Source organism: Gadus macrocephalus, chromosome 7 (assembly GCF_031168955.1).
Source record: "Gadus macrocephalus chromosome 7, ASM3116895v1".
NCBI classification, from domain to species: Eukaryota; Metazoa; Chordata; class Actinopteri; order Gadiformes; family Gadidae; genus Gadus; species Gadus macrocephalus.
The window spans coordinates 22,109,191-22,120,293 of record NC_082388.1 but is presented as its reverse complement, the minus strand read 5'-3'; the positions used below and the strand labels follow the sequence as shown (position 1 = coordinate 22,120,293).

General features: G+C 47.9%; 2 protein-coding genes across 3 annotated transcripts in view; one reads left to right on the top strand and one right to left on the bottom strand.

Moving 5' to 3' along the window:
- The window catches only part of tpd52l2b (tpd52 like 2b), a 234,190-nt gene that overhangs the window by 33,345 nt on the left and 189,742 nt on the right, over window positions 1-11,103 (top strand). The gene's annotated exons all lie outside the window — the stretch shown is intronic.
- Window positions 565-6,212, bottom strand: LOC132460968 (zinc finger protein 271-like). 2 transcript variants are annotated; one of them, XM_060055962.1, is made up of 4 exons: window positions 5,030-6,212; window positions 3,999-4,276; window positions 3,757-3,823; window positions 565-3,479 (listed from the first exon to the last, which is right to left on the bottom strand). In XM_060055962.1, exons 1-4 carry the CDS (start codon window positions 5,316-5,318, stop codon window positions 2,704-2,706), a joined length of 1,410 nt encoding a protein of 469 aa, XP_059911945.1. In that variant the 5' UTR covers window positions 5,319-6,212; the 3' UTR covers window positions 565-2,703. The 2 variants fall into 2 exon arrangements, with proteins under 2 accessions (XP_059911945.1, XP_059911946.1); XM_060055963.1 differs by having other exon boundaries at window positions 3,757-3,820.

The window sequence follows — 11,103 nt, the reverse complement described above, 5'->3', positions numbered from 1 at the left end:
AGTGTGGCTTGTGAAGAGCAGCACACAGAGGCATCTCATGGGGGATGTTTGGTCTGTGGACAACATATTTCACACAGACATGAATATGGGCAGACAGACAAACAAGCAAACAGAAAGGGCGGCCAAAGTACAGGAAGACAGACAGACAGGCAGATAAGGCAGGCTTTTTCTGACGTAGACAGGCATAGAGGAAGGCTAACAGACAGACAGATTTATATCAGCTTGACAGGAAATGGCCTGGATCCTTCAGAGCGATTCACTCTGGGCCTCGATGGGCCTTCCTACTCTCCGTGTGCAAGCACCTGCATTCAAATCAAACGCACCCCAAGCCACCTCCTGCCTGCAGGGTTGACGAGTGCATCCCTGTTCCCCACACTGAGTTTCCTAAAGGAAAGACCGTTTTATATGTTGACTGCTTCCAATGTTGTGTTGGTCATACAACAGAATGATTTATTGCTTGTTCAGTGAATAATGCAGAACACTAGGTAATTTTAAAAGAAATAATCACAATCGCAATATTATAATATATATTATGTATTATGAACGTATAAATGATAATAAAAATGTATAGATTATTTTTTATTGTACTGTTTATATTTTTGAAGTTACAAATGTCATAATTTGTTCAATGTCTAAAAGAAGATTAACAGTTAGTCTGAAGAAATTGAAGCATCAGAGAAGAATAATCTGAATAGAAGCACGCGATTCCAAGCTGCTCTTAACATTTTAAAACTTGAATGTAGTCTCTCAGGGGAAAATTGTGGAAGGAGCAGGATCCCAAAGTTTGTGGAGAATAAGTAAGAAAGAATAAAACTTAAGAAAGACAAAGACAAACTATAATATACAATTATATATTGTATGTAGACAATTGAAAGGGATTTCTAGACATTCTCCTTGGACCTAGAGATACCTCCCGCTCCCGCCCTCTCCATTTGAAAGGTTTTGTTGCATTTGCATTGCAACTGTAGCCGCGAAGTCTGATACTGAGGCCAGTCCACTGACTTATTTGTTTTGTAGATTCCTTTAACAGTCTTGCAGCCAAGTCCACTTCACCCAGTGTACTTAAATTGAACTTGGTCTCTCCTCTGGGCAATCCTAAAATCTCCACGATGGTCACTCCCCCTCACCTTTGTATTAACCCACAATGTGAAATTGCCTACAAGAATCATGTACACCCTTTGTCTCGTTGAATGTATGCTTGGTAACTTTGCTTCCTGTATCTTCCCATGATCCTGCTCTAAATTTAACTCAGATATTTGGTATTCCGAAGTGTCCAAAAAACAAGCGACTATTCATCACACACACATAAATTTCAAACAATAAAATCAGAAGGCGAATGAAAAGTGTGAAAGAGTCTTTAAAGGTCCCATGGCATGAAAATGTCACTTTATGAGGTTTTCTAACATTAATATGTCCCCCATTCCCCCAGTGGCTAGAAATGGCGTTAGGTGTAAAACGAGGACTAGCTATCCTGCTCTACCTTTGAAAAAAGACACGCCGGTTTGGAATTTTCCTCCCTCTGCTTTGCCAGCCAAGAGAATTTGGCCCACCAATGAGACAATACGACCGTGCGAGCACCACGTGTGTGTGTGTGTGAATACACACACTGTAACGCAAGTGTTGTACACTTCTTTGTTATTTGGATAACCGTTCTGTTGGTGTTATGGCACATAACACGTCGGGTTCTCTGACGTCTCTGGTAGCAAGTCTCGTAGTGGGGGTTATATCATCCATGGTTGATAAGGAATTGGGGGAAAGGAACTTTGGCTTTGACTCCAAGAAGAACTTGATACCACGACAATGAGGAGAAAGGGATTGTTGCCCACGATTGTCCCCCGCCGGAGCCCCACTGCCCACTGCTTTCTACCGAGGCACCACGCCTCGGCAGCGGGGCTCCGGCGGGAGACAATCGCGGGCAACAATCCCTTTCTCCTCCATGACGTGGTTCAGTCTACTTCAGATTGATGTGGAAGTGGAAGAACCAGAGACGTCAGAGAAACCGACGCAGCCGTTTGAGATTCATAATATCGTCTGGAGGCGCACACAGCTTTTGCCCATGATAATATGTATTATATGATAGATATCTATGTATAATATGATACTATTTAGATATAGAGCGCCAGGACTCCGGCCGGAGTAGCCGGAGGGTTCTAGAATATTTACAGAACATGAACAAAATCTGTATGCGCCTCGCCATTGCGAAACATCCACTGTAAACACAATCACTTTTTCCCTCTTGGCACACTAGTGGCCTTGGGGTGCTCCTGTCTGAACATATGGTCCAGCACTCGCATCAGTTCATTTCTCTTCATCAAAGTTCTTTTTATTTGTAATATGTCCATACCGAATATCCTTTCTAGTTTGTTACAGATGGTTTTGGGCATTCTGCGATCAAATAGCATCTGGTTTTGTAACTTTGTAATTATCTAGACAACAAATGTGGCCAATGTATTTGACTAGTTGTATGTAACAAAAAGTCATGCATTGGACAGGTCTTCGTGACGTGACGTAGTCTTTCTTGAACGTCTTCCAGTACTGTATTAGGGGCCCACAAACGCCTACATAAAAGCATCCATAAAGTAACATGCCATGGAACCTTTAACAAAGCAAAAAAATAATGGCGACGATCAAAGCGTCCCGTTGCCCCGTGTCAAAGCTCCCAATTGGCTCTTTGTTTGGGACGCTGAAGCTGGCGTTGCACCTTCAGGGCTTCTCCCCGGAGTGAGTACTCATGTGGTACTTCAGAGTGGAGCTCTGTCTGAAGCGCCTCAAGCATTGGTCACAACTGTAGGGCTTCTCCCCGGAGTGAGTCCTCATGTGGCTCTTCAGAGTGGAAAGCCGTCCGAAGCTCCTCATGCATTGAACACACCTGTAGGGCTTCTCCCCGGAGTGAGTCCTCATGTGGATCTTCATGTTGGAGCTCTTACTGAAGCCTTTACCGCATTGGTCACACCAGTAAGGCTTCTCCCTGGAGTGAGTCCACATGTGGACCTTCAGGTCGGAGCTCTGACTGAAGCGCTTCACGCATTGGTCACAACTGTACGGCTTCTCCCCGGAGTGAGTCCTCATGTGGATCTTCAGGCTGCCTTTCAGTTGGAAGCGCTTCGTGCATTGGTCGCACCCGTACGGCTTCTCGCCATTGTGGAAATGCCAACACACCTCTCCAGACAACACACCGGGCCGGTCCTTGCCGCCGCCCCGATGCCCGGTCAGCTCCTCACGGTGGACCAGCTGCTCGCCGCACTCCAGGCTCTTTGCCACGCTGTGTTCTACGGACAGCGAGCTCAGAGCCTCAGGTCCGGTGAAGAGGTTGTCATGGCCATCAACCGCCAGTGGGTCCTCCCCTTTTCCATAGACACTCAGGATCCTCAGCTCCCCGTTGTGACTTGACATGTGGGAGGAGCCAGGAGCGTCCACATGCAGACTATCTAAGGTGGCGCTGTGCTGTGTGCTGCAGTCTCCAAATTCAGCGCAGCCTTCTGTAGAGGGAAAAATAGACAGAAAGTAATTGTGTTAATTCATTATTTGCACAAAGGGATACAGTATGTATCCCTTTGAGACATAGCACTGCTACGTCTCCCCCTTTTAAAGATGTGGGGAGGTCATAAAGACAAAACCCAGACAGACTATCTGTTGTACCCTATCACCTGTTTTACCAATACTATAGCTTTTCAGCGCAGGTAAAATCTAGTACATTCTCAGTTGATCCAGGTTGTGTTATTGCTTGCTTGCATTTATGCAATGTGCATTACTAACCTACAGCTGGCATGCCCCCACCAATATCCTCTTCATCTTTGATTAAAATGGTGTCTGGGGTCTGCTGCTTTCCACATGAAGGAAACACACACAAGACATAATCTTTATTAGCACAGAATAGTTGTCAATCCCCGCTAACGACACATTGAATCATAAAGGTGGGTGCTTTCTATGGGTATGTGTTGGAGTTGTAGCAGAGGAAGCCTCTCTTTTGGATGGTGAATGAGAAGATGATTTCCAACCTGCACAGTCAGCTCCTCGCGGTGCACCAGCTCCTCGCCGCGCTCCAGGCTCTTGGCCACGCTGTGGTCTGCAGACAGCGAGTTCAGGGCCTCCAGTTCGGACAAGTTGAAGAGTGTGCCATTGCCGTCCAGCGCCAGTGGGCCCTCCCCTTTTCCATAGACGCTCAGGATCCTCAGCTCCTCGCTGTGACTGGACATGTGGGAGGAGCCAGGGGTGTAAAGAGTCTCTGAGATGGCGTCGCGCTGGGTGCTGCGGTCTCCAAAGTCACTGCAGTCATCTGCAGAGAGGGAAATAAAAGGAAAGGAAGTTATTGTTTCGATACATTATTTGCACAAAAAGAGACAGTGTGCATTTGAACATGTGAAAGAAACTATTTAAATCGATGTAACATTGACACAGAGGGTTCAAAATGTGTACTAGTGCAGACACAGATTCAGAGTTTGGAAGCCCCCCTCCCTCAACTCAAAGCTCAAGCGGTTGACCAGGTGGAGGACACTGAACGAACACCAGAGCATAATGATACGAGCACAACATGACATGCAAGACAAGCGTAATTATTCTATTTTTTAAATAACAAGCAACAAGGTTTCGTTCCCTGTGAGCTGATCAGCTAACATTTATGAATAACATTAACATGAATGAATTTAGGTTTGAGAATGATAAACCAGCTCATCTGCCATCATGTGGTATCCGTCTTGAAACCATTCTGGGAACTTGACTGTTTCCATCTTTGAAATGCAACTACCAAGTTTGACTGAAAAGCAACGACCAAGTTTGACTCATCTTTCAGCACCAAGTTTGATGCCGAAAGATGAGTGGAATTTCCAACCGCCTTGTGCTTTAGGCCTGATGACGATGATGAGGAATACATTACACCCAAGACCATTAAAAGAGCAGGAAATGGGATTAACGTCATTATTCATTGTTTATAGTCAACTTTTTCCAATTACTAAAATGTAACAACTAATAGTGCCCCCTGAACACTTGGGCCCTCTAGTTTTCCACCTACCCTAGCCGGGACACAACTCACCATTTGGTTTGCAGGTGTTGGCTCGAGCCAAGGCCAAACGAATTGCCGCACACGATGCATTTGATCTCGTTTGAAGCCGCAAAGAAAACAGCTCACTCCTCATCACCTTCATCCTCATCCTCAGCGCTTGGTTTTCTTTCAGGCTCCGAGTTATTTGTAATCGAAGGGTAGCCGAGCCTTCCGAGAACAGTTGGCTAATTTCTGATACAGCAGCTTTCGCAAGTACGTCAATTATGGACGAAAGCTGTTCTTCCAAAGTTGGGCCGCACAGTGACATATTTGTTAACATATTTTACTCTGTTGTCGATAAAAACCCAGAATCGGATATTCGGGGGGAAATAATACGAGAGGTCGAGAAAGTCTAGGTTTGAAAGATTAAGAATTTATAACCACTTGCATAATGTAACAAAACCTGAAATGGATTGCAAAGATTTCCTGAACATTCATCAGGTATAAACTTAACATTTCAAGTAACTCCGATCATTAATATTTTGTAATCATCGCCTATTTCAATTCCCCAAAAAAAGTTCTTTCGCTGTTTCCCTGAGGCACGAAGAGCCGTACCAGGCTGTAAATATTGTTTGCTACATTAGCCTTTATAGCAAACCGGCTTAAAAACAAACATTTACCTTGAATTGCATGCCCCAAAAGACCGTGCAATGCATGAATCGGTGACCGGATTAAAGCAGAAATGTATTCAAGTGTATACGATCATTTCAAATCGACATTAAAATAAACAACGTGGTATAAATGCTAAGAAAATAAATCTAAACTCAATCACTACGGGCGCAGCCATCTTTGTTTATCGCGTCATCCGGTAAACCTCACTGCACTCGGTCTACTCGGCCTAAACATTTATTTAATCGTGGGCGAACATACTAGCATAGCCTACACTGATTTAAAACATATATAGAAAATATAGTGACACTTCACCCATTTGCATTGAGCTTTTTATCGTTAGAAAGCCCGTCATATTTTTGAATGCTCTTGCATCATTCCCTCATTTTCCCCTGAGACGGGAGCGGTATACTGGTGCGTTCCTGAATCCTCGGACGCCAGCCTTCCGAGTTTCATTTCATTCATTTCCGGTCTCGGGGCATTTATAGCGTTCCCGTTCGACTTTGTGATTGTGTCATGGAAATGGCTAGTCATTGTTGTTTTTTTAGCTACATTAGCCTGCTTTAAATGACGTAAATTTACGATTTTTGCGTCATTTAAAGCAAAAAGCACAGGAAGTGCTTTTTAATGGTGTGTTCCTGAATCCTCGGACGCCAGCCTTCCGAGTCGAAAGTCGGGAGGTCTCCCAGGTTTCTTGCGGCATTTCTCGGAGGCACGCGCGCCCCCTTTTTGTCTTCATATCACGGAATTCTGAGAGTAGGCCTACACCAAGCCCCCAGGAACAGTGCTTACTTCCACAATCCACCGGTGCTCAGCGGCCAAGCCTGATATTGCAGCTGTTTAATCGGGCTGTGGAAGGGTCCCTGATTCAAGGGGCCCAGACACAGGGTTCGAGTTAGGTGGCAGCCTGTGGGAGCTGAGCTCCCATAGAGTGAGGCCTGGCTCCCATGAAAGCAGCAAACTCAAATATCTGTGGGCTAATATTTTAATTACAAATAAAGCTATTTTCCCTTCCACATACAGAGTAATATTGACGTTAAGTAAGGGATAATGTATAGAACGCCGGTCATTATCGGGAAAATAAGCCGCAGGGTGAACAGGACACCGACGCGAAGCAGAGGTGTCTTGCTTCGACCTGAAGCATTAACCCGCCTATTACAGCTACTTGCAAAACAAAATAATAACTTCACATGTTGTGTCTTTTTACAAATAATCCGGGGTTGATAGGTTGCCGGGCTGCAGAGGTGTCAAGTAAAGAAGTACAAATACTTTGTTACCTTACTTAAGTAGAAATTTTGGGTATCTATACTTTACTGGAGTAATTATTTTTCAGCCTACTTTTTACTTCTACTCCTTACATTTTCACGCACTCCTTACTTTTTAAAAATGGCCTCGTTACTCCTATTTCATTTCGGGTTGTTTTTATTATTCCGCTCTTTTTAAACCTATCCAGATAATTCGCGCCATCGAATAGAGTGAATTTGATTGGTTGGATGAGAATAGAAACATATACCACTCTGACACCCTATTGGTTTATACGCGATCCATGGCACCTGCGCATGACCAGAGCCCGTCTACATTCTCTGACATGACATAAATCGCGTCACATTTCAGCTACGAAATAGCAGACGTAGATGAGCGAAATGTCCCAACCAAGCACCAGTGAGGAGGTTGGTAGCCAAGAAGACCAGCCAACCATTCTACATCCCTGGCCATACCTGGAAGCATTTTTTGAAATGGTTGGATGCAAGGGCGTCACACGGTGCGATTGCGATGTCAATGCGGTTATAGTTGTTTTGTCTGATTGAGATATGTGACGACTTGGAGCCTGGTAGGCCTATCCTGACATAAAAAACTGGGGTCCAGCAGGAGTACATTGATCGGGCTCCGCTCGCAGCTTCACCTTAGCCCATAAGGCGAAGCCTAGACGGCTACGCCTACAATCATAGAACTAGAGTTATAATAACATAACTATCGTTCTATTTCATGTAGGCTACGCCGTCTAGGCTTTGCCTTATGGGCTAAGGTGAAGCTGCGAGCGGAGCCCGATCAATGTACTCCTGCTGGACCCCAGTCAAAACGACTTGAGTAACCAGAGCACATTAAGACTCAAAAAGCCAAGGAAGTGTTAAACACAACAGCTTAATAAAAAACTAATTCCTCCTAGATCAAGCAAGGCAATGATCAAGGGAGAAAAAAGTGAGTCTGTGGACTGTGGACTTTCATGGGTTCATGGAACCCATGAAAAGGAAAAGAAAAACCAGAGCAACACGGTTTCCATTAGGTCCGCTACCACCGGGGGCGGAGCTACGGAATCCGGCTCTCATACTGGCAAACAAAACCACCTGACAATTGGCGGGCCAATAGAAAAACCCCCTAGCCTGTTTTTCATTTGAAAAAAGGTGGGAGAGTAAGACTGGTAGTCAAGTCCAACTCGCCAGCTGGCGAGAGGAAATCCAACCACGCCGCTTTAAAGAACATGTCTATATTCTTAAGCCGTAAAAGGGGTCCCGGACTCTAGCACAGAGTTGCCGAGTGAGCCCCTGGACATGTCTAACATGTAAAAACGGGCAAAGGAGCCGGGGGAAGACCAAGACGTAGCCGTGCAGATGTCTTCCACCGAAACGCCCTTGAGTAGAGCCATTGAAGCGGCCACGCTCCGTGTGGAGTGAGCATTAACGCCCAACGGTGGCGCCAAGCCCTGCCGAGAGAAGGCTAGGCAAACACCCTCACATACCCAGCGAGAAAACCGCTGCTTAGAGAGAGCGCGGCCCCTGCTAGCGTCGCTATAACGCACAAACAACTGTTGTGTGGAGCGGAACGCCGGCGAGCGATTCACGTACATAGCCAACGCCCGAACCGGGCACAGGAGATGCAACTCCGCCTCCGCCTCACTAGAATGAGGCGGGGGGTGAAAAGCCTTAAGCACAATAACCCTCGACCGAAAAGAACTATTAATGTTCTTCGGGAGGAACGCAGGATTAGGTCTGAGCAACGCGAAGGAGCTGTCCTCGTTTAGCAACAAGCAACTCGGGCTGACAGACAGAGCGGTTAGCTCACCGGCCCGCTTGGCAGAAACCAAAGCCAACAAGAGCGCCGTCTTAAAGGACAGGGCATCCAAAGGGGCCTGAGAAAGAGGCTTGAAAGGATCCCTGGACAATCCGCGCAACACGGTGGGTAGATCCCAGCGCGGTGTAAGCACGCGTGAAACAGGCCCAACCCGTCTAGCCCCACGCAAGAATCTCTTGACCAGTGGATGGCTGAAGAGCGGTCCACCATCACAGAGTGCATGGCCAGCCGAAACGGTTTCCGCATAGACCTCGATAGTGGAGAAGGCCAAACCTTTCTCCAATAAGTTTTGCAGAAACGAAAGCATGCTTCCGACCTCGCATTGAGATGGGACAGCGTGGTTCGTCTCACACCAATTAGAGAAGGCGCACCAATTCGCCGCATAGAGGGAAGAAGTAGAAGGAGCACGAGCACCCTGAATAGTGTTGATAACCGTCTCAGGCAAACCATTGCCCTGCAGGATCAACCTCTCAGGAGCCAAACCAACAGCCGTCCCGAGACATCGGGCGGGTGGTGCACCGACCCGTTGGCCTGTGAAAGCGCATCCGGCCTGAACGGTTCCGGCCACGGCGCCGATCGCGAGAGCGCGGCCAGCTCTGGTAACCACAGAGCTGAACGGTTCTCCGGGGCCACTAATATCAGGGACAGTCTCTCCTGTCTGACCCGTTCCAGAAGAGGAAGGATCAGCTGGAGCGGGGGAAACGCATACAAGAGAGCCCGCGGCCAAGGTGTGTGTGCCAACGCATCTGCCCCCCAGGCAAAGCCGAGAAACTTCCTGTACGCCTGCCGAACAGGGACGTGGAAGTAAGCATCCTTGAGATCCAGGGATGTGTACCAATCGCCCTCTCTCACACACCGGAACAACGCTCCGACAGAGAGCATTCGGAACTTCCTCGTGGCAACGAATCTGTTGAACACGCGAAGATCCAGAATAGGTCTCTTTTCCCCTGACTTCTTGGAAAGCAGGAAGTAGCGGGAATAAAACACTAGGTGAGACTCGTGGGGGGGAACGACAGTGATGGCCCCCTTCACAAAGAGACGTGCCACCTCTGCTGCCAGAGCCGTGCTCGCAGCCGGGTCCCGTAGCGTGGTCTCCACCAACCCCATAAAGGGTGGGGGACGACGCTTGAACTGTATGGGATGGCCCCATCTCATTCTTCGGCCCCTACCGCCTCCACACTGCGTGTGAACCAAGGGGGGCTTCCCATGAAAGGGAGGAGGCTCAGCGAGCGTAGAAGACGTACCAGAACCAGCCGCTGTAAAAACAACGAGCTTTCTAGACGTTGCGCTCGTGCCCGCTGAACAGGGAGCAAGCCGTCCGGCCGCCGCACCTGTGCGCATGCGCTGTCTGCATGCAGTAGCCATAGCGCGCGGACCCGTCTCACCTCCCATAAACTGTTGAAGGGAGGTAGAGGGGATAATGTGGGGAACCAGGAGACCGGTACAAGCGGCCGTATCCACGGGCTCGTGCAACGAGTCTCTGATCCGTCCACGAGGCTCCAAGGGACGCCGCTTCTTAGAAGCAGGTGAACCAGAGGCCATGTGAACACGCCGTCCGACCGCCACCCTACAGCCACCGGGCTGAGAGGGGGAAAGAGGCAACATGGAGGAACGCACCACAAGTGTAGGACGCAGGTGGCCTAAAGAATATCGCTCTTTAGGTACCATGTACTGCCGTTCGGCCGAACAGTCTTTACTTTTTTCTTTAATAGGGAAGGAAAAAGTAGGAGCAAGCTTCCGGAACTTCCCGGTCCGTGGCGCTCTCCCCGTCTGCGGCGGCGTCGGCGGCTGCTGCTGCTGCTGCACCGGGGCTGGAGTCGGAGGCGGCCCCCTGGAACGCTGGGACCGGCCTGGACCCCGCTTCCGCCCGGCCTGCTGTTGGGAGGAGCCTGTGAGAATCGCCACGAACCGGGAACGATTCTCACGGACAGACTGCTGGTGCGCGAGCACCTCGGAGAACCGGGGACCAAATAGGCCATCCGGCGCTAGTAGACCCTGGACGAGGCTGGCCCGCTCTCGTTCCGGCACCGCAGTGTGGGAGAGCCATATGACCCTTTGAATCATGGTAGCCCACGCCATATGCCGGTGATATCAAACCTGTTGCCAACTTTTACCCCCAAAAAAACAAGATAAATGGTAGTTTATATTTCAACAGTTAAATTTGTTTTGGAAACAGTGATGTTATCCTGCTTTTCACAGCGTCTTAAAACAATACGATGCGCATCTTGCAGGCAGGCAAATGTGAAAGGCCCCGTTGATAGCCTATGATCACCTACTTGCAGCACAGGTAGATGAGGCTACCAACTTTACTTCTATATTATTACTTTTAGACCTTTTTTATCTCGAATAATTGATTCACATGTCGATTTTAAATATTCATGTAGAAT